This window comes from Littorina saxatilis, linkage group LG13 (genome assembly GCF_037325665.1).
Source record: "Littorina saxatilis isolate snail1 linkage group LG13, US_GU_Lsax_2.0, whole genome shotgun sequence".
In the NCBI taxonomy this organism is placed as follows: domain Eukaryota; kingdom Metazoa; phylum Mollusca; class Gastropoda; order Littorinimorpha; family Littorinidae; genus Littorina; species Littorina saxatilis.
The window spans coordinates 38990575-39017841 of NC_090257.1; the positions used below are offsets into that span (position 1 = coordinate 38990575).

The 27267-nt window shown below is 38.2% G+C and overlaps 1 protein-coding gene across 1 annotated transcript in view; it reads right to left on the minus strand.

The window, feature by feature from the left end:
• Positions 1 to 14764: 14764 nt before the first annotated feature.
• The window catches only part of LOC138945900 (uncharacterized), a 28091-nt gene continuing 15588 nt past the window's right edge, over positions 14765 to 27267 (minus strand). Inside the window, exons 2-6 of the mRNA XM_070317420.1 lie at positions 20528 to 20824; positions 20293 to 20326; positions 19384 to 19451; positions 18780 to 18855; positions 14765 to 14827 (exon numbers count right to left, since the gene is read on the minus strand). Of these exons, the coding sequence (XP_070173521.1) occupies positions 14807 to 14827; positions 18780 to 18855; positions 19384 to 19451; positions 20293 to 20326; positions 20528 to 20805 (477 nt within the window). The 5' untranslated portion in view covers positions 20806 to 20824 and the 3' untranslated portion in view covers positions 14765 to 14806. The remainder of the gene's footprint in view (positions 14828 to 18779; positions 18856 to 19383; positions 19452 to 20292; positions 20327 to 20527; positions 20825 to 27267) is intronic.

Below are 27267 nucleotides of genomic sequence, written 5' to 3' on the forward strand. Positions count from 1 at the left end.
AGCTACAGTGAAACCCGGCTATATTGAAGTGGCATGGGACCCGGGAAGACCTTCAATATAGCCGGAACTTCAATATAGGCAATTATCGGCTATATTGAATTTCCCTCCTTGTTCCTTCAGAAATTCAATATAACCGAACTTTTTTTCACTATACGTTCTCATTTCCGTGTCCACACATTGCGTTTGATGTGATATATATTCCCATTAATCTTTCACCTGTTGGCTGTTGTTCTTCGAGCCTCCTTGCTTTTTTCTGCACACACACACACACACACGGCACACACACGGACACACACACGCACGCCCCCCCCCCCCCCCCCCCGGACAAACACACATTCCATATTCCTCAACTACTTCCTTTCTTTTTTTGCAGCCAGTTTCCAGCTTCTGAATAAGCTCGATTTTTCTTTTAATTGTCAGACTCACCCTTTTTACATTTAGTCAAGTTTTGACTAAATGTTTTAACATAGAGGGGGAATCGAGACGAGGGTCGTGGTGTATGTGTGTGTGTGTGTGTGTGTGTGTGTCTGTCTTTTGTAGTGATATCTGCATGCTCACTAGTCATGGTTATCCATACTGCCTGGCCACACAGCCAGCCTCAGTTTTAGCCTTGCCTCTGCACATAGACCAAATAGCCCAGCAGTCTGCATTCAGCTATCACAGTGAACAGTCTCTTGCTTCAGTACTCTCTACTTTGTGCTTGTGTTTAACCTTACCTTTTCGTCTTATATTCAATACAGTGTAATCATGACTACACACGCCTTCACAGTGTTGTCTATGTGTGTGGGTGTCATACTACACATACATCATATCATTACATCTGTCTGTCTGTCTGACTGACTATTAGGGTTTAACGTCCTCTTAGACCAACTGGTCTATATTGGGACAGGTATTGGTACTACGTTGAAGATAATTTATGGTGTGATACTTTGATTCGAACAAGCTCTCTGTGGCTGTCCTCTTCGACACACCAGCATTGGGTTTGTCTCGTCAAAGTATCGAAATACGATCATGATAATCGGAGACGAGAGATGATGCATGCGTGTCTTCGTGTTTTCCAAGCCCTGAGACTTTTGCTGTGAACGTGGGATCTTTTTCGTGCGCATGTGTGCACACGGGGGTGTTCGGACACCGAAGAGAGTCTGCACAAAGTTGACTCCGAGAAATAAATCTCTCGCCGAACGTGGGGATCGAACCCACGCTGATAGCGACCAACTGGCTACAAAGCCAGCGCGCTGCCAACTGAGCTATATCCCCGCCCCTGTCTGTCTGTATGTGTGTGTGTGTAGAGCGATTCAGAGTGAACTACTGGACCGATCTTTATGAAATTTGACATGAGAGTTCCTGGGTATGATATCCCCAGACGGTTTTTTTCAGTTTTGGGATAAATGTCTTTGATGACGTCATATCCGGCTTTTTGTAAAAGTTGAGGCGGCACTGTCACACCCTCATTTTTCAATCAAATTGATTGAAAGTTTGGTCAAGCAATCTTCGACAAAGGCCGGACTTTGGTATTACATTTCAGCTTGGAGGCTTAAAAATTAATTAATGACTTTGGACATTAAAAATCTGAAAATTGTAATTAAAACTACTTTTTTTATAAAACGATCCAAAATGACGTTTATCGTATTCTTCATCATTTTCTGATTCCAAAAACATATAAATATGTTATATTCGGATTAAAAACAAGCTCTGAAAATAAAAAGTATAAAAATTATGATTAAAAATATTTTTCCGAAATCGATTTAAAAACATTTTCATCTTAATCCTTGTCGGTTCCTGATTCCAAAAACATATAGATATGATATGTTTGGATTAAAAACACGCTCAGAAAGTTAAAGCGAAGAGAGGTACAGAAAAGCGTGCTTTGCAGCACAGCCCAACCACTACCGCGCTAAACAGGCTCGTTAATTTCACTGCCTTTTTTACGAGCGGCGGACTACGGTCATTGTGAAAAAAATGCAGTGCGTTCAGTTTCATTCTGTGAGTTCGAAAGCTTGTCTAAATGTTGTTATTTCGCCTTACGCGACTCAAGTTGTTTGTTTTGCAGCCATTTTTGCAAGTGTACAAAGGGAAACTACTCGCATGAACAAGAGAAATTAAGTCGGGGAGATCTACGCACCACAATACTACATGGCGTAGCTGTCAGAGGCCCGCGGCATTGTTAGACTGTAATTGTTATCAGAGACCTCCTGACTCGAAAGTTGATGCTGATCTGGCCTCTCCCCTTCCTCAACTGATTGCGCTGACAGAGGCGTGTCATATCATTCGGCGCCCGCGCAGTCATTGTTCTTAACAATAAAAAGTTAAACAAATCTGTGGAGCAAACATTTAATATAGCCAGGTAAAAACGTCCCGTGGGCTAACTTTTTGTTTTAATATAGCCGGGATTTCAATATAACCGACTTTAATGTAGCCAACATTTTCTAACAAAGAAAAAGTAGAGCTTCAGCCGGGACCTGAAAAATTCTTCAATATAGCCGGGATTTCAATATAGCCTACTTCAATATAGCCGGGTTTCACTGTACATGGCAAATCCACGGTGTGAAGATTTGATTAAACAGTTGTCGGAGGCATTGTTTCCCGTTTTTCAACGGTTCACAGCTGTTTTTACTTTTCTCTTTGAAATGAAACGATGAAAGGAAGAGAAATGGAAAGACAGGCATGTTGTTGGGACATAAACAGAACAGAGAACATAAGGGGAAAAAACTGTGTTTTAACAACTTCAAGCAAGAAAATGCAAACACTAAACACTCCCGGCAGGGAAAACCCTTAATTGACCTTGACCTTTGACTGTGTTTGAGATCAGTTATTTTCGTACTCGGCTTGTAAAAAAACCAAAATAATATCCAAACAACAGCTTTTTTAAGATAAGAGTGTGTGGAGAGACCTTATATTCAATTATAGTAATCACTGAAAGACATAAAACTTAGTTCAGCAGCGAATCCTAGAAACCCCTAAATAATGGAAAATGTGTTGGCTAAATAATCATTGTTTACGTAAATAATGATTTATTTAGCAACATTGCTGATTGTTTATAAACAATGTAATATAAGTCTAAATAATATATTGTTTACGTAAATAAATCATTATTTACGTAAACAATGAATTATTTACGTAAACAATGAATTGTTTAGGTAAATAATGAATGGTTTACGTAAACAAATTATTTAGAATTGTTTTACATTGTTTATAAACAATTACTTATTTAGCACATGAGCTTCTAAATAATGATTATTTAGCTAAAACTGGTGAAAAAAACATGAAAAAGTATCCAAATCATTATTTGACAAACGGAATGCCAAAGTGTTTGTCTCCATCAGGCTAACCGTTCAGGCTAACAGTTGAGTCTTGGGTTTTATGATAAATTGTTTTTGTTGGACTGTATGAATGGAGTTTTGGTTATGAAAAACATAGTAATACATAGTAATATTTTGTTATTATGCAGTGTACGGAGAATATGTAGACTGTAGAATATGATGTAAAAAGAGAAATTGATTTTTGTATTAGGAGTTAGTTTTGTTATGTTTTTCAAATGAAGAAACATTTTTCCTCAGGAGGGGTGAATGTAACACATTCAAAACCTAACTTGTTTTGAACATGTACATAAATCTAGGTTAGTAGTTAAAGGGAGGAAACTGTTGCTTTTTGGGTAATGTGGACATTGATTGTTGCCTCCCTTTAATTAGTCTTTTTAACTTGGTTAACTCAGTTTATATTTTTGGATTTAAATAAAGACATTTAAGCCTCAATCGTAAATGTTGTTATGTTGGGCGAACGATGTACTCCTGTATTCTGAATTGGTTTATTCCTATTCAGCAGGCTACTGTGTCAGCATTTGGTCTAGAATAGGGCGACATATTTGGGTTATTCTCAGACAGCTTAGTCTGGAACCAAAATACCCCGGATGTCTAGCCAGCACCGAACGTGTGGCACAATTTTATAGCTCCAGTTTTCTTCAATTTGTCTAGCTATATTAGTCACCTTGGTTTTGCTCGATTTAAATAATATTGTTTAAGCTGTTTCAAAAGTGTTTTTGATTAGGTATTAATTATAAACTTTGATAAGTTGTAAAGATATTTTATTTCATTTTAAGACATTTATTGTTAGAAAATCTTCCAGTTCGGATTTTAGAGTTTTAGCGTCACTTCCGCCCTCTGCTTGAGAAGTCGCCAAGATGGTGTAAAACCTCTGGACAACATTTTGGTTCTAAATCAGGTGAATACTGATTTTTATATTGTCATCTGCTCGGGGTGTGGTCGGTTGTTAGTTTAGCAAGATGAATAGGATAACTTGGAGTGGTTATTTTTGTAAATCTGTTCCGAAACTGAAATATTTGTAATTTGACCATGCTGAGGGTTTTTTGACAGAAGCACCTGTCACAGAAACAGTGCAGAATATTTGTATTTTTGGTTGTAGTTTGTTTGTATGAAGTGCGTAGACGGAAAGATAAGTGTGTCACTGATGTTTTGAAGTTAAATAGGGTTTAGGTTTTGTAAAGAAATTTAGTTTTGGATTATAATTTGAAATTTGAAGTAAAAGAAAGTTTTGCGCATGCGCGGGAATAACCGAAAGCGCATTGCCGTATTGGAAGGTTGGCTGCCGCTGTTTTATGGAAAAAAGTGTTTGTGACTAGTGTTTTATTTGAGATGTTTGAGGTGAGATTTCATTCCAAGTGATTTAGACATTGTGATTTGAAGAAGTTTGGTCATAATGGTCAGTTTATCACTGCAGATAAATGTGATTATGTATGGACACTTCTTGTAGCTAGTTTTGAGTTTGTAACAATGGTGGAGTGGAACACATGTGATGTGTGGTATTGTTACAAAGAAGAACAAAGATGGTTAGTCACTGTCTTGTAGGATAACATATAGTCTTTCTGTTTCTGTCAATGAAGATGGAATTGATCACAGTAGGCAAAATGTTACTCCTGTGTTAGGAAGAAGATTTGCTATTTATAGTTGGTAAATAGTAAATGATGTCTAAATGTCAGCTGTTTCTAGTTGATAATGTGGAATGATAGAATGATAGTGGTGTGTTTGAACACAGTAACTATGTGGTAATTATTAGTCATAATTACTAGCCTGTAGTAACATTGGTTAAATATTATTTGTGTTTTGTTGTGTGATAATAAGGAAACGTTGTGTTTAATTTCAGAGCCAACCAGTCTGGGTTTTACATTAGTCTGACTGAGTGGTTTTTGTTCTGGAATTTTGGTGAAGCACCTTATGAACACTGGGTTTTTTCTTTAAGTTTTTGTTTTTAAGATTTTGGTCTTTAGGTCTAACATTGTTCTTTAGTCATTGTGTTTTAGTTTTGGAAGTTGTATTTTGTCGAAAAAGAAAAGACACAAAAGAAAAAAGGATTTTGAAACATTTATTTCTGTATTTGTGTTATTCATTTAACACATAAAATCCCCTACCCCCTTTCTTAACATAATTGAATTTTCTAAACAAAACTTGAAAAGTCAAGAGTGTTACATATATATATATATACACAAGAAGAGGGGAACACGACACATACAAAGGCAATATCATCATTTACATTCGGTACAAAAATACAATAAAAAAGAATTTATTAATAAACAGAGTCTCTTGTATAGCGTGGTAACGTATAACGTGGAAGACGTCGACTGTGCATAAACAGAGGAAAGCTTCCAATTTTCTAAAATGGGACCATCACAGAGAACACCAACAGTTACTTACTTGGATCTTTATTCGTTTGTTTGATTTGTTTTTTCTTGAGCAATAAACTTATGAGTAGTGATAGTAGTATGAGCGTTAGTACTGTCGTGCAGATTGTACACAATGTTTCTTCTGTGATTATTTGAAAACTAGTGGTACCCGTGCTACGCACTTTGTGTGCTGCGCATGCGATGTCATTTTGTTGGTTATGTGCTTGTGAAAATGTTGTTTGCACCCCTCCCCCCCCCCCCCCCCCGCACATTATCCCGCATATAATGAATTATATTCTCTTGGTGAAAAATAAAATGTTAACCCTTACACCGGTGCAATTCTGTAACACATGTTACATAGCCACTTGTGAATTAACAGAGAGAAAAATAACAAAAAACAGTCATATAGGTTTTCGCATCAATGGGAGGTAATCGGAACTGACCAAAAAGACTGCGCGACCGCACGCGACTATACAAACAAACAAAATAAAATACAGCAGGTATGACGTTTGCATGAATCCATGATTACGTCTACATGAACAACAGTGATAAAAGTGCGCATCTCTTCCCAGCCGTGCAGCGCTTTGAAAGTTGGAAGCATTAAAATTTAAACGGGTAAAAAGCCATCGTGAAGATACGAAAAAAAGTATGACGTCTAAAATACTTAATGATTCAAACGCATAGTATAACATATGTAATTGACAACAGAAAATATATACATGGTTCACACACACAATCGAGTGCACACATCCATGCTTATTTAAAGTCATGTACACACACACACACACACATACATACATGGCATCAAGCAACACACAATTAAATGACACATATGGAATATGGAAAACGTATAATGGACATGAACATGGCAAGTAATTTACACCGTTACCTACTATAAAATTGATGATATATATATACCACTCACTTGCTATTCGCCTAAAAGCTTGCGGTGTGCTGTGACACATATAAGAAACCAGAAGAAAAAAGGACTTTACTTTGGCGAAAAGAGCATATGCTGCTTATTTTTGTACATAACTGCTATAACTGTATTTTTTCCGAACACTTACATGTAAACAACATAGATATATATCTTACCATTTCACTAAGACAGCCAAAATAACGGTCAAATTAAGGGGAGATCATGATGACGTACATGTCTATGGTTGCACCGGGGGAAAATATTTAGTCGCTGGAACCTATAAGGTTGTGAAAATGTTGTTTGCACCCCTCCCCCCCCCCCCCCCCCCCCGCACATTATCCCGCATATAATGAATTATATTCTCTTGGTGAAAAATAAAATGTTAACCCTTACACCGGTGCAATTCTGTAACACATGTTACATAGCCACTGGTGAATTAACAGAGAGAAAAATAACAAAAAACAGTCATATAGGTTTTCGCATCAATGGGAGGTAATCGGAACTGACCAAAAAGACTGCGCGACCGCACGCGACTATACAAACAAACAAAATAAAATACAGCAGGTATGACGTTTGCATAAATCCATGATTACGTCTACATGAACAACAGTGATAAAAGTGCGCATCTCTTCCCAGCCGTGCAGCGCTTTGAAAGTTGGAAGCATTAAAATTTAAACGGGTAAAAAGCCATCGTGAAGATACGAAAAAAAGTATGACGTCTAAAATACTTAATGATTCAAACGCATAGTATAACATATGTAATTGACAACAGAAAATATATACATGGTTCACACACACAATCGAGTGCACACATCCAATCCATGCTTATTTAAAGTCATGTACACACACACACACACACATGGCATCAAGCAACACACAATTAAATGACACATATGGAATATGGAAAACGTATAATGGACATGAACATGGCAAGTAATTTACACCGTTACCTACTATAAAATTGATGATATATATATACCACTCACTTGCTATTCGCCTAAAAGCTTGCGGTGTGCTGTGACACATATAAGAAACCAGAAGAAAAAAGGACTTTACTTTGGCGAAAAGAGCATATGCTGCTTATTTTTGTACATAACTGCTATAACTGTATTTTTTCCGAACACTTACATGTAAAAAACATAGAGATATATCTTACCATTTCACTAAGACAGCCAAAATAACGGTCAAATTAAGGGGAGATCATGATGACGTACATGTCTATGGTTGCACCGGGGGAAAATATTTAGTCGCTGGAACCTATAAGGTTATACGGCGACTTATCAGGTGATAATGTTTCGAACTATTTAGTAAACAAATCTATGGAATATTTTGGAGTTCCATTAACAGATAAACAGATCTATCTATCTTCTTATTATTTTAGGTTCGTCTGGGGTAGAGAAATAAAACACACAGCTAGGTTCGTCTGAGGTGCGGTCGCGTGTTTAGTCGAACCGAAAGTTGAAGAAGAACCAATCACAGATCTCTTTCGCCGCGATGTCAAAGTTCAGGTCAAAGTTCACTGTTGTCTGCTCAAATTTGCGAGACAAACCTCTTCAAACTTTGTTCGTGGACAAAATTGGAAGTCGGGACCTAGCGGAATCGATTTCCTGGGTCACGTTGGCATAGCAACCGAAGGAGAAGGCACAAATCCGCGCGGTTTGGTCACAGGAATCGAAAAACCACCGAAAATCCTACCAGTATTATATAGTAGATTATGAACATCTTCTGCACTCCGTTATGATTTATCAATTCTGATGTAATAATCAGTCAAATGTTCACCTGCCGTCGGTTTTCAGCATGTAACTCGAATGTATTCTGTGCGAGTTATACCCTATTTTTTTCTTTAACTCATTGTCTCCCAGGTACGGATATATCCGTACCCACTCATATGGCTCTATCTGACCTGGTACGGATATATCCGTACACACAGTCACTTCAGTCGCTTCCTGTAACGTCGATCTAACGCCTGCATTCCATCGTGTTGATACACAGTTTCTACACAGTTACTACAATTCTGAGTGACCTGCTGCAGCACAGCTGGTCTCGGCTAAAAAAAACTTGGTCAACATAGGTGGGGTAGAAAGTGTTAAAATACTGTCGCATTTTAAGTGTTGAACCTATGATATGGGCTTTTTTCTGACATGACAAATGTGTGTAGGCCTACTTGCTAGACTAACAAGTATTTGCCAAGCTCAGGTGATGATAGATGAAAACTAAAATTACAAAATTAACTCCTCCTCCTTCTTCTTCTTCATCATCCTTCCTTTCTGTTGGAACCTCCGCTTTGTTCTTCAACATCCTTGAAGAAAAGATCACGTGCTGTCACAAGCAAACCACGTGACCTGCAAAGTCTCGGGCTTCTGGCAATCTAAGAGTCATCGGTGATGCACTGAAACACACATGAAAGACGCGTATCACTGTGTGTATTTGAGTGAGTCAGAGAGAGAGAGAGAGAGAGAGAGAGAGAGAGAGAGAGAGAGAGAAAGAGAGAGAGGGGGGGGGGAAGGGAGGGAGAGAGAGAGATGGAGAGAGACTCGGAGAGAGAGGGGGGGAGAGAGAGAGAGAGAGATTGAGAGAGAGAGAAAGAGAGAGATTGAGAAAGAGAGAGAGAAAGAAAGAGAGATTGAGAGAGAGAGAGAGAGAGCGATTGAGAGAGTGAGAGAGAGAGAGAGAAAAAGAGAGAGAACAAACGAACGAACGAACGAATGTTTTATCAAGCTATGCCTTCTTTCGGTGCCACAAAAAGAAAACGGGCAGGAAAGAAGATTGACAACAACAATGCATTATAAGCCTACACAGAAATAAATGTGCCGCCACTGCGTGTAACAAGCCAATCTTTAACAAATAGTTCACAATTACACACACACCCACACACACACACATACACACACACACATACACACACAACCACACACAATCAATCAATATGAGGCAGAGCAGAGCAACCGTTGGCACGCACGATTACATATATATACACAAGCAGAGGGGAACACGACACATACACATGCAAGTCATTATTTATTTTTGATACAAAACTCATCTATTTTTTGTGAACAAAACTACAGTAAAAAATATTTCATTGATAAATAGAATATTTTAAAAGCGTGGTAACGCATTACATTGAAGGCGTCGATTGTGCATAAACAGAGGAAAGCTTCCACAATTTGACAATGATCTGGTTCTAAAATGAGACCATGACAGAGAACACCAACTGGTACTTACTTAGATCTTAATTTGTTCGTTTGATTTGTCTTTTTACATTTAGTCAAGTTTTGACTAAATGTTTTAACATAGACGGGGAATCGAGACGAGGGTCGTGGTGTGTGTGTGTGTCACAAAGATGTGAGTAAGATATTTGTGATGTGAAACACGTCGTGATTTTAACTTCACTAAAGATTGAATTGGGATATGCTGGGACACGTTTGAAGCGATATCACGGGTTTCGTGTGTTGCACGAGAAAACCCAAGTTTGACATGCGTTGTGTTTATAAGAAATGTAACTGGTCTTGGTTTAATAACGTCACAACGTTGTAGATGCTCGACCGAGCAAGGTGTATAGCGTGTGTCAGGTTTGTCGGGGACAAACACTCTTTCAAGAGACGGGTCTCTTAAGGTAAATGATTTTTGTTGTATATTCTTGAAGCTTGAATACATAGCTTGAATGGAAATGTTAGTGTATACAAAGGGCACTAAATTCTAGTGTGAAGTTTTAAGAGAATTCTTGTTGTGATTGTATTATGGTTTTTGTTGGGAAAGTCTTGAACATAAACGTTGTTACGCATTTATGTTATGTTTAAGACAGTGATGCTATGTATGGTAGTGTCATTAGTGGATTAAGTGATTTATGGACCAAGTATAGTTTTGATATTGACTGGGAACGGAATGTGAAGAGGGCCCCAAAGGGTTTAAAACCGTGATCGTGATTGGCGTTTTTTGACCTTTCTGTGACCGTGATTGCCGAAATTTCCATTTCTGTGATCGTGATGGGACTTTGCCCGTGATCCGTGATGACAAAAAAATCAAGTCTCGTGATCGTGATCGTCATTTGTTTTCGTGATCGTGATGGGCATTATTGCAAAGCATTTTATTTTCAACGTACATTTTTTCACAGCTGTATTACACTCTATGATCCTCTAGTCTATTCGGTAAGGAGCCAACCCCGATTGAAAGGGAAGCAACAACACATTCAGAAATATGATTTTGAGAGCGATTGCTTCCCTTTAAAAGAACCAATTACACACTGACAAAAAGAGATCCAATCAGAAGGCAAATTGCAAGAGTCTACCAAACTTCATCCAATGGAAGGGCTTCGTGCAAAAGTTTTGAGTGAAATTCGAATTCGAAGATCAAAAATGGCGTGCAGCGGTACTGTCATCGAACTTCTGTTATATTTTGTGGATTCAAGCCAGACCAAAGCAGGCGGCGAGAATGCCTTCCTTGGTGGAAAGGTCAGGCTACGGGTCGGTCTTTCTGAAGACGAAATACCAAGGTATGTTGATCTATGTTGCTCTATGACTGTTCTGAATGTAGGCAAAGATCTTGAAATTTGTTCAAGATCTTTGAGTTTGAGTGAGATCATTGACATTGTCGACATTGCCACGTCCGGCTGTCACTCGCTCAGTGTGACCTCGACTGGCTCGAGATCGAGTCTGCGTTTAGCCAAAACCGAAACTAGAAATGTGTTTTTCATCCCAGCAACGTGGACACGCTTGGCATAGATTCTAATTGTCGCTTCTTTGCATTAAGCTTGGATTTATTTTAGCGCCTGTAAACTTTAATATCAACAATGGGTTAAATTCAGAAACAATGGCGGGGAGACGCGCCAGTTTGGGTCACTTGATCCTCATGTCAAAGACGATCAAAGTCATTTTCGTTGGGGATTTTGTCAGGCATGCTACTTTTCCGGTAATTGCCGGAAATCCGATAAAGCCGTTTTCAAAATCCGGTAAAGTCAAATTTTTTCCGGTGAAGTTGAAAAATTTCCGCAAAAACGATCCGTGTGAATATCGCGCAAAGCGACCGGGCGCCGGTCTCAATGAAGCCAGCGCACAGTAGTGTTGTTTTCACCAGTTTGGAGGTGTGTTGAATGGTGGTGGGGGGAGGCTAAAATGGGATTTTTAACAAGATCACAACACTATTACAACCCCTAAAATGATGCCCAGAATGCACCAGATTGCACAGATTTTAACCGTTTTTTGAAAAAAGTTCCGGGGGGGCATGCCCCCGGACCCCCCTACTTGGCTCGCCTGCTTCGCAGGCTCAGGCTTGTGGCTTCGCTACTGGTACTGCGCGCTTCTTTCAGGTAAAACCGTTTTTGGCCTGTAGCATTCCTGTTTTTTATTCAAGGCCATGGAACCAGGCGATGGTGTACCTCAAATTGTACGGCAAAGTTGAAAATAAAAAACCCATCACACATACATGTACTTTAATTTCAATCCACCCAATAGTTTTTGAGAAAATGGGTTTACAAGATTTAGCTCTGGAAATGTGAAATTGTGCAAGTATATATTCATGTGTGTGAGTGAGGGTGTGGGGGTTGAATGTGTATGAGTGTAGAGAGAGAGAGAGAGAGAGAGAGAGAGAGAGAGAGAGAGAGAGAGAGAGAGAGAGAGAGAGAGAGAGAGAGAGAGAGAGAGAGAGAGAGAGAGAGAGAGAGAGAAAACCCAATGAAAACAACATTCTTGTTACTGATTACAAATCATGATATGTATTTCTATGTGTGTATGAAAGAGAATTCAAAAAATAATTATAAAAAAAGTGCAACAGTTGTCACTTTGTGTTGAATAAACAATAGATCCAGAGGAGCGAATTACTGTGTGGTTGTGTTTACTTTGACACGTGCTTTCTGTACATGCAACTTTTACCGTGACCGTGATTTGCCACTGGTGTTCGTGATCGTGAAAACAAAAATCAAGGTAACTGTGATCGTGAAAGCGAAAATTTCCCTTCCCGTGATCGTGATGATACCCCCCCTTTGGGGCCCTCGTGAATGTAGAATGAACTAGAGAGATGATACATGAATGTTTAGGAAGAGGAGATAGTTAGTTAGTTAGCTGTTGCTTTTCGGGTCCAGCGGACCATAATAGGCCAAATCAGGACCCCGGAAGAGGAGATGGTTTAAGAGAATGTTGTATTAAGACTTTGGTTAATTCTTTAGGAGTTTCCATGACGAGAGTTCATGAGGGTGAGCGAGGGACATACCTCGCACGGAAGAGGCGTGACGATGGTGGAGAGAGAGACCACATCGGCGCAGATGGCTGGACGGAGGAGTCTCCATCGTCACCGGTCGTAGAGACGACGGTTCTTTTCGTTAATGGCGAAAGTGTTTCTCGGGGAGAAACGTGAAAGGTGCATGTTGGCATCTATAAGGAGAGTTTCTGGGAATTCATCGTCTACGTGGATTCAGCGGCACAAGGATGTGTAAATGACGACATGCAGTGAGCCGTGATACGAACTCGTGAGTGTCTGTCAACACTTTACCTTGTGCAGTAATTTATTATTGAAATAGTTTCTTTATATCATTAATCACATGTATGGAGTGATTGTGAAGAGATTGTATGAACGGTGTGGACGAGAAGTTGATTGGTATTGATGTTTTGAGGTGAAGAATTGTGTTATAATTTGTGAGGAATTAATAAGTCTGTATCCTCCCAAATTATGTGTTTGAAGTGTTTAGTGTGAAGAGTGAATAGTCAGTGTAACTAGATAGGGCAGAACACGTATACTGACATAAAAGTAACTCCTTTATTCACACTACAATCCACTTCATGACAATGTGTGTCTGTCTGTCTGTGTGTGTGTGTAGAGCGATTCAGAGTAAAGTACTGGACCGATCTTTATGAAATTTTACATGAGAGTTCCTGGGTATGATATCCCCAGCCTTTTTTTTGTTGTTGATAAATGTCTTTGATGACGTCATATCCGGCTTTTTGTAAAAGTTGAGGCGGCACTGTCACACCCTCATTTTTTAATAAAATTGATTGAAATTTTGGCCAAGCAATCTTCGACGAAGGCCGGACTTTTGTATTGCATTTCAGCTTGGTGGCTTAAAAATTTGATTAATGACTTTGGTCATTACAAATCTGAAAATTGTAATTAAAATTATTTTTGTATAAAACGATCCAAAATTACGTTCATCATATTTTTCATCATTTTCTCATTCCAAAAACATATAAATATGTTATATTCGGATTAAAAACAAGCTCTTAAAATTAGAAATATAAAAATTATAATTAAAATCAAATTTCCGAAATCGATTTAAAAACAATTTCATCTTATTCCTTGTCGGTTCCTGATTCCAAAAACATATAGATATGATATGTTTGGATTAAAAACACACTCAGAAAGTTAAAACGAAAATAGGTACAGAGAAGCGTGCTATGCAGCACAGCGCAACCACTTCCGCGCTAAACAGGCTCGTTAATTTCACTGCCTTTTGCACGAGCGGCGGACTACGGTCATTGTGAAAAAATGCAGTGCGTTCAGTTTCATTCTGTGAGTTCCACAGCTTGACTAAATGTAGTAATTTCGCCTGACGCGACTTGTTTATTCTTTTTTCTTGAGCAATGAACTTATGCGTAGTGATAGTATGATATCAAATAACCAAAGGGAAATAATCGCTCTTTATGCATACGAAATGTGTAATAGAGTAAGCGAGAGTTGTACGGAACTTTTTCTCCTGGCACCTGAGAGAATAACAAACATTGAAATGAACAAGCGACTTTCATCCTCAAAAAAAAAATAGTAGTATGAGCTTCTGTAATGTCGAGCGGATTGTACATAACGTTTAGGCTGCGATTTTGTTTTTAGGTATGAACATCTTCTGCACTCCGTTATGATTTATCAATCCTTGATGCAGAAATCAGTCAAATGTTCACCTGCGGATGGTTTTCAGCACATGACTAGAATGTATTCTGTGCGAGTTATAGCCTTTATATTCCCAAATACTGTCGCATTTTGAGTATTGAGCCTGGATAGGGATTTTTCTGACATGACAAATGTGTGTAGGCCTACTTGCTAGACTAACAAATAACTCAGGAAGGCCTAATGATAGATGAAAACTGCAGTTCAAGAAAAAAAATCCTCCTCCTTCTTCTTCATCATCCTTCCTTTTGTTTGGAACCTCCACTTCGTTCTTCAACATCCTTGAAGAAAAGATCACGTGCCGTCACAAGCAAACCACGTGATCTGCAAAGTATCGGGCTTCTGGCAATCTAAGAGCTGTCGGTGATGCACTGAAACACACATGAAAGACGCGTATCACTGTGAGTGAGTGTGTGGGTGAGAGAGAGAGAGAGAGAGAGAGAGAGAGAGAGAGAGAGAGAGAGAGAGAGAGAGAGAGAGAGAGAGAGAGAGAGAGAGACTCGGAAGAGACAGAGGGAGAGAGAGATCAAATCAAATTTAAGCAAATCAAATTTTTTTTTCGAGGGTTGTGGCATAAGCAATAGAACGAGCTTTTTTTCAACCAGCCCTCGCCCAGAGAGGGGACTAATCTAATCACATATTTACACGGATATTAACGTAGAAAAAAAAGGTAGAGAAAAACAACAACATATGAATATTTACACATTACATATTATACACAAATATAAAGCGTCTTATATGTAACGTAGTGAAAACAATGCTGAATATACATGAGTAAATGTGTTATTAAAGCTTTGAGTGTTTTTGTGTGGATATAATGAACACTGATGCTTTGGACAAATGAAAATATAACCAAACGAAGTCTTCCATCACTGTGATTTTTCGTAATTTAACATTCAATAATAATAATAAGAAGAAGAAGAACATTTATATAGCGCTAAATCAAAAACTTTCGTTAAAAAGGCTTGCTCTAAGCGCTTGACATCTAAACTAAAACGTCATTCACACTCTTTACAATGATGTACAAGAACTTCATGTCACACTCTTTCATTCAGTATAGCACCATTCACACAGTTGTTATTCTGTACAAGACAATAAGTTAGTCTAACATTTAGAATGTTCATAAGATGAAAACAAGAGAAAACCAGACTGATTAAAACAACTGCTTAGTGCTAACAAAGCATGAATCTTAATGATAACGTAATACATGTTTAACTGTTAAGACCATAAAAAACCTATATGCTAAAATAACTTCGAACTTTTAAGAACTTCTTATAAGATACACAGCACATCTAGATAAACATCAGAATGATAAAACAAAAGGCAACTCGTTAAAACTATTAAATGCATCAATGTCTAAAACACGAAAGACTCAAATATAAGATACACAATTCTCTAGAATTGTTTATTAAAACTGAAACCGACCTGCCCAAAGTAAACCATACCCACCCCCTCCCTACCCACCCCCAACCCTCCTCCTACACTAAATACTAATTATTTCTACTCTTAACTTCCCAACTACACGTTATCCATAAACTATACAGTGAAAGGTGTTTTTTGAAAGTATTGAGACTCATTGGGACTCTCACAAATTCCGGGAGAGAATTCCACAGGACGCTACCAGAATATAGGCTAAGCTTGATTTGAAGAGATCTATCCTTGGAATTGGGACGTTAAACTTTCGGTTTGGTTTGACTTTAAGTTTGACTTTAAAGTTTGAGAGTATAGAGAGGGGGAGAGAGAGGGAGACAGAGAGGGAGACAGAGAGGGAGACAGAGAGAGGGAGAGAGAGGGGGGGAGAGAGAAAGGGAGAGAGATAAAAAAAAAAGAGTCAGAAGACCAGAGGGAGAGAGAGAGAGAGAGAGAGAGAGAGAGAGAGAGAGAGAGAGAATGAGTGAAAGAGGGAGAGGGAGAGATGATAAGAGAGAGAGACAGAGAGAGAGAGAGAGAGAGTGAGTGAAAGAGAGAGTTAAGGATAAGAAAAGAGGGAGAGAGAGAGCAAATTCAACCTTGTAAATGTTTCTGGATTGGGTCAAACAAATACTGTACTGACCAATATTTTGGTCTTAAATGGAAACGGAAAGTAAAAATCGTTGGAATTGTTTTTTCAAACAATATACCAGCGTCATCAATTGAAGACAACTGGTCTAAGAAAATTCAACGTATGCAACAAATAATTTTTAATTGGTCCAAAAGAAACTTAAGTATACAAGGTAATATTTGCATTGTTAAAACCTTTCTTATATCTCAGTTCGTTTATATCTTCCAGTCTCTAGCAGTGCCTTATCATGTTTTACATCAAATTAATTCCATTTTGTTCAGGTTTATTTGGAAGAAAAAATATTCAAATACACGGGCGTTTGAAAAAGTAAAACGAACAATTATGTGTAAATTAAAAGATGATGGTGGATTAAATATGATAAATGTTGTGGATATGCACAACTCATTTATGATGTCGTGGGCTATTGGTCTGCAGAACTTTACAGACAATTACTGGTCTGTCATTCCTAGATAGTTTTTCAAGTTTGGGTTATGGTTTGTCCTGTTTTGACTCTAATGCATCCTCCAAGAAGCTGGTTGGCGTTGTTAACTGCAGATCGGTCTTTTGGAGACAAGTATTGTTAACCTAGCTAAACAACAAACACATTTTGTATGAAAAGTATGATGCCACACCTGTTCCATTGATGAATCAATGTATATGGAACAACATGAATATACAATATAAACATAAATGCCTCTTTTTCAAAGATTTTATTAAATGTCATATTTATCATGTAAAGGATGTCATGAATGAAATCGGTGACATGATTTCATTTGAAGAATTATGTCAAAAGGTTGCTTATAAACCAGCCAGACAATTTGAGTATAATGCGTTATGTACAGCACTTAAAACAAAACTGATTAACGCATTGCCATACCGATATGTTCTGTTGCAGGGTTTGACTCGTATTGGTAATATTACACCAAGGGAAATAAGAACTGTTTTGGTTAATTTCGAGGTATAAACTCCGAGCGCCTGTTCTTTTTGGCACAGAAAGCATAATGTTGTTCTGGAATCAAGACACTGGCTGTTAGCTGTTAATTGTACAAAAGAAGAACGACTGCGTCTGCTTCATTGGAAAATTTTACACAGAATTTACCCAACGAATATTTTACTAAACAAGATGGGTTTATGTCAAACTAATAATTGTGAAGTTTGTAATGAACTGGATACACTTGAGCACTTCTTTTTTCATTGTCAAGAGGTGAGGAACGTTTGGAAACTATGTAAAGACTTTATTTTTAAGCAAATTTATCATAATATAACTTTGAATGAAACATATATATTAATTGGTTTTTGGAATGAAAATTTTAAAAACGATCAAATTTACTTTATAAATTATTGTATTTTGATAACAAAAATGACCATAGGAAAATTTAAGTATGGGAAGAAGTTAGACTTACGTATTTTATTGGAATTAGAGTTAAACATTAGACAGAAGTTTATGTTGTGTATAATATAAAGTTGACTATGTTATACAGAAAAAGACCAAGGAAGAAGGATGCTCCCCGCCTTAACAAAAAAACTAAAAAACTAAAAAAAAAATCGGGCAAAAAATATGGGTTGAAGCATCCTGCATGCAACTGAGGTCCAAAAAAAAATTTTAAAAATTTAAAAAAAATAACAAAAGAAAAAATTAAAAAAAACCCTTGTAAATGTTTCAGGTTGAACCTCCTCACAAAAAAGGGAGGGACTAGAAACTGATTGAGAGAGAGAAGAAAGAGATAGAGAGGGAGAGAGAGAGAGAGGGGGACACAGAGAGAGAGAGAGAGAGAGAGAGAGAGAGAGAAGGGGGAGGGGTAATGATGTAAGCAGTACATGCTTTTTTACAATCAGCCCTCACCCATGAGGGAACAAAAATAATACGAACGAACGAATGAATGTTTTATTAAGCTAGGCCTTCTGTCCGTGACACAAAAAGAAAAAGATCAGAAACAAAAAAGATTGACCAACTATAATACATCAAACACAGAAATAAATGTGCAAACACTCCGTGTAACAAGCCCAAAAGAAAAATAGTTCTTACTCACACACACACACAAACACACACACACACACACACACATATATATATATATATATATGTGTGTGTGTGAGTGTGTGATTAAGAACTATTTTTGTTTTGTACACACAACACATACACACACATACACACATACACACATACACACACACACACAGACACACACATAGACACAACACACACACACACGTACACACACACATACACACACGCAGTCAACAATTGATTTATCCATCCAGCGAATACATAGTGTTCTCACCAGACAGATCCACACGATGATCCAAGGAAAGAAGAAGACACTGATGCAGCAGTGCAGACAGTGGTTCACTCCCCGTCTGTGAACATCGGAACAGTGGAAAGTTTCTAATTTGCCTGTAAAATCTTCTAAAACATAAAGCGACAAACCGCCCTCACCCCCCTCCCAACTCACCATACCTTATTCCCTCCTCCCCAACCCCCCCCCCCCCCCCTACACACAATTCATTGTGTTTTCAGTTAACCTTTTCCATTACCCCCTGCTGGGGCTTGGGGGATAACTCCCGTTATACAATCGAAAGAAACAAGTTCGATCACAGCAACTACTGAATAATAGCAAACTAAAGTTTTAATTCGTTAATTTAGAGAAAGTGTACAAAATTATCATTATTTAGTAAATAAATTCATATCACACACACACACACACACACACACACACACACTCACACACACACACACACACACACACACACACACACAAACACTCGCACACACTCAAACACACACACACACATACACACACACATTAACACACACACACACATTAACACACACACAATACACACACACACACACACACACACACACACACACATACACACACTAACTTTTGCACGACGACAGTCTGTACAGCCGGTTGCTGGTTGACGACAACGACATTGGTCGACGAGGAGTGCTAATTTTAAAGACAGGTAAAAGACAACAATTATTATATTCTCAATCTGTCTGTCAGTGTCTCTCTCTCTCTCTCTCTCTCTCTCTCTCTCTCTCTCTCTCTCTCTCTCTCTCTCTCTCTCTCTCTCTCTCTCTCTCTCTCTCTCTCTCTCTCTCTCTCTCTCTCTCTGTATGTATATTTTTGTTTGTTTTTTTTAGTTTGTTAATCGTTTGCTTGTTCATTGTTTGTTTTTATTACTTCTTTAATTGATATTCCAACATTTTTTAAACGTATTATCATTAGATTAAACCCTCCCATGGGCGAGGGCTGGATGTAAAAAAGCACCTGTTTGCTTATGCCACTACCCTCGTAAATAAAGAATTTGTCATTGTCATTGTCATTGTCTCTCTCTTTCTCTCTCTCTCCCACTCTCTCTCTCTCTCTCTCTCTCTCTCTCTCTCTCTCTCTCTCTCCCCCCCCCCCCCCATCTCGCTTTCTCTCTCGCTCTCTCATTCTCTCTCTCTATCTCTCCCCCCCCCCCCCATCTCGCTTTCTCTCTCTCTCTCTCTCTCTTCCCCCCCTCCCGCCATCTCGCTTTCTCTCTCTCTCTCATTCTCTCTCTCTCTCTCTCTCTCTCTCTCTCTCTCTCTCTCTCTTTGTCCCCATCTCGCTTTCTCTCTCTCTCTCTCTCTCTCTCTCTCTCCCCCCCCCCCCATCTCGCTTTCTCTCTCTCTCTCTCTCATTCTCTCTCTCTCTCTCTCTCTATCTCTCCCCCCCCCATCCCGCTTTCTCTCTCTCTCTCTCTCTCACCCCCCCCCCCCCATCTCGCTTTCTCTCTCTGTTATTTGGTTTTTGACCCCACCTCCTTATTTTCTCCTTTAAAATGTTGTTTGCGTCTGTATTAAGTGTCTGTATAAAGGGCAGGTTTTAAGATGAGCCATTGCCTAAAACATTTATCCTTTTGAAATAAAGTTCTGAGTTCTCTCTGTCTCTCTCTCTCTCTCTCCACAAGGCACAAACCCACACGTGTCTGTTTGTTTGTTTGTTTATTTGCTTAACGCCCAGCCGACCACGAAGGGCCATATCAGGGCGGACACGTGTCTGTACTTACATGCATCTGGGGTTGAGGTGCATAGCCCTGAGGTGGTCCGTAACCCTGTTGGGGTGGTCCATAACCCTGTTGCGGAGGTCCGTAACCCTGTTGCGGAGGTCCGTAACCCTGTTGCGGAGGTCCGTAACCCTGTTGTGGGGGTCCATAACCCTGTTGCGGGGGTCCGTAACCTTGTGGGGGTGGTCCATAGCCACCCTGCGGCGGGGGGTACCCCCCAGGGTTACTGTAGGCCGGGGGAGGTTCACTCGATTTCGGATCCGTCATGTCTGGTTGTATGGCGTTGCTGAGAACAGAAAAGAAAACAACAAATGTTTAGATTCTTTGTTGAATCTAATTGTGATAAGCATGCTTACCATACACCTTACTTTTCTTGCCTGACTCTCGAGGCTTCGCATCAAAGCTGGTTGTGTACAGTGTACAACAAACAGAACAACAACAAGTCACGTAAAGGCGAAAATACAACATTTAGTCAAGTAGCTGTCGAACTCACAGAATGAAACTGAACGCAATGCAATTTTTCAGCAAGACCGTACTCGTAGTCGTAGCATCGTCAGTCTACCGCTCATACTCATGGCAAAGGCAGTGAAATTGACAAGAAGAGCGGTTTAGTAGTTGCGCTGAGAAGGATAGCACGCTTTTCTGTACCTCTCTTCGTTTTAACTTTCTGAGCGTGTTTTTAATCCAAACATATCATATCTATATGTTTTTGGAATCAGGAACCGACAAGGAATACGATGAAAGTGTTTTTAAATTGATTTCGAAAATTTAATTTTGATAATAATTTTTATATTTTTAATTTTCAGAGCTTGTTTTTAATCCAAATATAACATATTTATATGTTTTTGGAATCAGAAAATGATGGAGAATAAGATAAACGGTATGTTGTCTATATCTTTTTTCCATAACGTTTTCGAACCTGTTATAGCAGCGTTGTTTGGGTGTGTCCAAATATTAGTTTTGAATAGTTTTCGGTTTTTAGCCTCATAACATATTAAGTTGATGTCGAGGATAAACTGTCCTTTTTACGTTAGTACGTTTCTGAGTCTGGAGGGAGGAGGTCGCTTTTTTGTTAGTAGCGAACCCGCTGTGTTTTATACTTGTGATTTCCACGGTTTTGTGTGTTTCATGAGGAACAGTTCCTGCCTGATGGCGCAAAGGTAAAAATATTGTTTTGTTAGTTAAGACTTGTTGTTTTCTAATGTTTGTCTTTGTGTGTTCGTCTCAGTCAACAGAGTTTTAGTGCGTTAGTAGTTTTGGTAGGTGTTATTTTTTCTCTTTTGAAGGTCAATAGTTTTAGGAAGGTATGGTTTATGTCTTTTCGATAATTGTAGTCATATGTACGTGTTCTCAACGGGATAGTTATTATCGCAGTTGTATGTTTCGTTACTTGACAATTTTGGAGACTATGGTGTTTTAGGAATTAAGGGTTGTCGGCCACTCTCTGTATGTTATTAAATGTTCGTAGATTATTTCATTGTTTTCAGGTGAATGTTAGTTGAATTGTGGTTTATGTATTCTATCGCAGGGTTTAATTGATATTATATTCTGTGACTTATATATGTGTTTTTTGTGTGTATTTGCAGTTTTTTACCGAATATCGAACTTAACCACGCATTTAAGTTCCAAGTTACAAGAAATGGTGGCTGGATAGTTAGCTAAAATAAACAACCATAAATCTTCTTGTTCTTTCGAGTTATTCCTTTGTACCTCCTGCAAGCGAGTCTGTGACGTAGGTTCTGCCTTCCTTAAGATACGTGTGCACTCACAGAGTCCATTATTGTCCCTTTGTTTAAGAAAGGCGATGTCAACGATCCAAATAATTATCGTGGAATTTCATTGTGTAATGTTTATAGCAAGGTTTATAGCACTGTGATTAATAATAGGTTGCAAGAATGGATTGAATATAATAATTAAAAAAATTATTTAAAAAATTAATTTGCCAAGCACATCATTCACCCGGCAATAATCAAGAACCACTAAAATACAAGACACCACTCCACACATAAGATTGGACGGGGTGACAGACAGGTAAGAGGATAAGACAAGCAGACAGACATAAGACATACACACACACGCTTGCCTAAAGTCTTATAAAAGCCATATTTTAAAAACAAATTCATTTACAAAATACTGAAACATCTCAACTCTAATTCATATCCTAACATCACATTTATATCAAAAGGCCTACCATATCTATACTTACTAATGCACATTTTTGAAATGAGCAAAATATTATTAATAATTGGGGTTTGCGCTTCTGAAGAATAACCAAACAATACATCTTTTTTTGTTAATATAATATTTTCTCCCGTATTAACAAATATACATCTACTTAAATTTTCCCAAATCAATTTCATTTTGCTACATTTCCAAAAGAAGTGTTCAATATAATTCATTTCATTACAAAGACTACATAAACTATTTTCTTTTAACTTCATTTTATGCAATAAGATATTTGTGGGATAAATATTATGTAAAATTTTCCATTGGAGTAACTTTAATCTTTCTTTGCTTGTACATGCACTTGCCAGGGCCCGTATTCTTGAAAAAGCTGCAACTCATATACTGGCCTGTAGAACCACTTCCGCTCGATAAGTCCGTTAAGTGTTATTTATGAAACCCCGATAAGGCCTTACCGGGGTGTCACCGAGCTGTAAAGTTAGAGGACCCTTCCCCCTCCTCTAAAGTCGCTACCTGTCAGGTAACTTCACCAAAACTGTCCATGTCACTCTTTTCATACGTTATTCAAACCGTCAATTCTGAATAAATCTTGTTCAAATATATTGTTTTTAGGTTTATGTCCCTAACACAATGGTGTCATTTTAAGCACCAATGCATTGCGGACAAATACCAGATATTGCTCGCGAAAGATTTCAACCGATGCTCGATCGAAAGGCTTTGTGGCGAAAGCGTGCAAGCATCTTCTCTAATTTAATGCATTACAGTGTCGAGAATTTGTAAACTGATATCGTGGCCGAACAGTTATCGCGTTTGCCTGATACGCGATTGAGTCGAGTTCAAATCACAATCTGGCCATTAATATATTTTACTCTTTGTCGTTTGTTTATTTTCTTCATGTGCAAGAGACTACGTTGTAACTAAGTAAGGAATATCAAAATTGATTTTTAACATTAATTTTAGGCAGGAATTAGTTTTTGAAATCTTTGGTTAACATAATATTAGTTTATATATTTTATTGAAAAATTTGTTAATTTTTAAATAAAGACCAATAAAGAAGGATGCTCCCGGCTTGAAAAAAAAAATTAAACAAAAATTAGAGAGAAGGCCAAAAAAATAACGGTATCAGCAACCATGCAACTGAGGTTAAGAAAAATAATAATACCCCCCCCCCCCCCCCTCTTCTCCTTGTTTTCATTTAGTTTGTTTGGTTGTTGCTTTTGACTTTGAGACTGACACGCCGGCGGAAACGCAGGTAACGCATGCGCAGAGAAGAGCAAGCATGGGGAATCTCCTATTCTAAAAATAACCAACACTGGTAGCTGCCGACCTTCTACCAGACTCACATGAATACCAGGAAAAAATAAATAATTACTGGGCGATGTGAACAAATACCGGGCGGTAGTTACACGACAGTTTGACTTTGACGGACACAATTTTGCAGACTTTTCAAGAATATGGGCCCAGGACCCAATACTTTTCGTCAATGCAAATGTTATATTTGTGGGACCAAAATGTTACAGAGCAGGGTTCACTGGCTTTGGATTGCGTTAATATCGCACAAAACTTCTTCGGGGAAGGGTTATTTAGTATGCCCTGAAAACAAGTCGCAGGAGGCTCGTCACCCACGTATTCTCTAACTGTGTCGTATTGCAACGCTCGCGCGCAGAGGGCCGTGTGCAAAGCGTTGTTCTCAAACAGCCTCGTGGCGCTATATCCGACAATGGCACAAATATGTTCAAATGACACAATATTTTCGTTTATCCATACATCAAGTACACAATTCACACCGGCTTCAATCCATTTATCAAAACACAGCACATTCTTTCTGAAACAATATCTGCATCATTCCACAAACAGTGATCAACGAAACGTTCTTTTTGAACAGGAAAGACATCTGTTCTCAATCCATATTTTTAAAACTTGTTGCCAAAATTTTTATTTAACTCTGGTCAGACCAATATTGAATGTAACAATATTACGGGGAAACATCAAGCTGGATTTAAACAGAAGTTGTCCTTGGTCGATCATATGTTTACACTTTTGGCCTTTGTACAGACACAGTTTTCTTTGAATCGTAAACTGTATGTCGCCTTCATGTATTTTGATTCAATCAACAGAGCTTTGTTCTGACCAATCCTCTTCTTTAAAACAATTGTATAAAAGGGAAACTCTTAAGGTGTGTTAAGAGTATGTAAGATAATGTGAGAGTAAAAGTGAGATGTGGAACAAAGTTGACTGATTATATTTATTGTACATTTGGTGTTAAACAGGGCGATGTTTGTAGCCCAGTTTTATTTTCTCTCTTTATTAATGAGTGGACACTTGAGATAATTGAGAATGGAAGACATGGTGCCACATCTACTGATGATTATTTAGAATTGTTTATTATTTCACTTTTGCTGGCTGATGATTTATTGTTACACCCCCGGTATAGGGGTGTGTATAGGTTTCACTCGATGTGTTTGTGTTCGCAAGTAGATCTCAAGAATGAACGGACCGATCGTCACCAAACTTGGTGAACAGGTTCTATACATTCCTGAGACGGTCCTTAAAAAAATTGGGACCAGTCAAACACACGGTTAGGGAGTTATTGGTGGATTAAAATTATACAAGGCCTGGTATAGACGGACACCCCCGTTGGTCAAAGGGAAATAACCATTCTCACTGCCACCAACTGAGAAGGTTATTTCCCTTTGACGGGGGTGTAGTTCCTATCGGAGGAATTTCTTGTTATTTTCAGAGACTGCTGTACGTCTACAGACTCAGTTAAATAGTTTACACAGGGCAGTGTCCTCCCTTCATTTAAAAGTGAACATGAATAACAGTAATATTGTTGTATTTAGAAAGGGTGAATATTTACGTGTAAGGGAAAGATGGACATATAAGGATTATATTTTACCAGTTTTAAACGTATATAAGTATTTAGGAATATTGTTTTCAAATCGACTCAATTTTACTGCGGCCTGTTGCGATCTCTCAGTCGATCCAAATATGTTCTGATGTGTATTGTACAAAGATAAGGCCAAAAAAAAATAGGTCTGTTTACGGTAACCCGACCGACCCTATTTTTTTCGCGCGACCCTAGACTTTTTTTGGGCATTTGGAGGGAAAAAAAAAAAAAAAATCCCGACCTACCGACCCTATTTTTTTGGCCTATGTTACTGTAAACAGACCTTTTTTTTGTGCCTAATCTGTGCTTAATAATAATAGTTCGGATGTATATCTGAAGTTGTTTGATTCCCAAGTACAACCAAAAGTGCAGTATGGTGCTGAGCTATGGGGACTGGATAAGGCTGCTCTGCAATGTGAACAAGTCCATTTATTTGCATTGAAGAAATCCTAGGAGTTCGAATGCGAATTTACATGGTGAAACAGACAGGTATCCAATATATTTGAATTCAATTTTAAGATGCATCAGTTACTGGTTGAAATTGTTAAAGATGGACGTGCACAGACTGCCTTATAAATCGTATCAAATGTTGTATAAAATGGATGAGAATGGTAAAAAGAATTGGGCCTTAAGTGTCCATTGTAAACTGTATCAATACGGTTTTCGTTTTGTGTGGTTAAACCAGGGCGTTGTAAATGACAAAGATTTGTTGCGTGTTTTTATGGAAAGGTTGGTCGATTGCAGATGGCAAGAGTGGGATTATCATGTACAAAATAGCAAAATATTTGTTGTTTATCGAACATTCTGTACGGTATATGACATTAAACCATACCTTTTTTTGAATATGGATAGGCATTTAAGATTTATTATGACTAGGTTTCGACTGGGTATTTCAGAAATTGCTGTGTATGCTTACCGATATAAAAGACATAAATCCGATGATTTGGTGTTTCCGCTTTGTAAAAGAAATTTAAGTTAAAGGTGGTCGTCTACATTTTTGCTTTTTTTCAATAATCTTATGGTTAGATTTCGCTAAAAAGTTATGTCAGATGATGAATGAACCATGGGGAAAAAAGTTATAGAAAAAAAAATATATGTAAAAAAAGATTTTATTTTTGGGTAGCGTGACTCACGCTTCCAATATTTTGTTTTCTGTTTGCTGAAAACATGTGCTTTGCCTAAAAATACTGACCAATCAAATTCATGTCACTATGCTTATAGCCACGCCCAAACAAGTGCAGCAACAGTTTGACACTGGAGCGCTGTCCACGCTTTTTTTTAAACGCACGAAATGCACGGGATTTGAGAGGAGTTTTGCGCTTGGCATTTTCCAAATAAGGATATCCTACTATGAGTACTACGCTGGAATACTACAATGAATTTTCAAACGGCTACACTGGCTTCGTCTTTCCTGATCGAAAGGGGGTGTATTGTTGATAATTGTAGATAATAGACTCTGCATTTTAATGGTCAAATGGCGATTTCAGTATAAAAATGTAGACAAGGACCTTTAAGAGAACAATTTATTTCATTTAAATATTATAAAAACCCAAGCCTTTTTCGATTAAGTTTGCTCTTAGCCTCATCAAAAGAAGCAATTGTCAGAAATGTGTCCTTGTATTTGTACAAAGCATTTAAGTTGAAGGAAGTTGCTG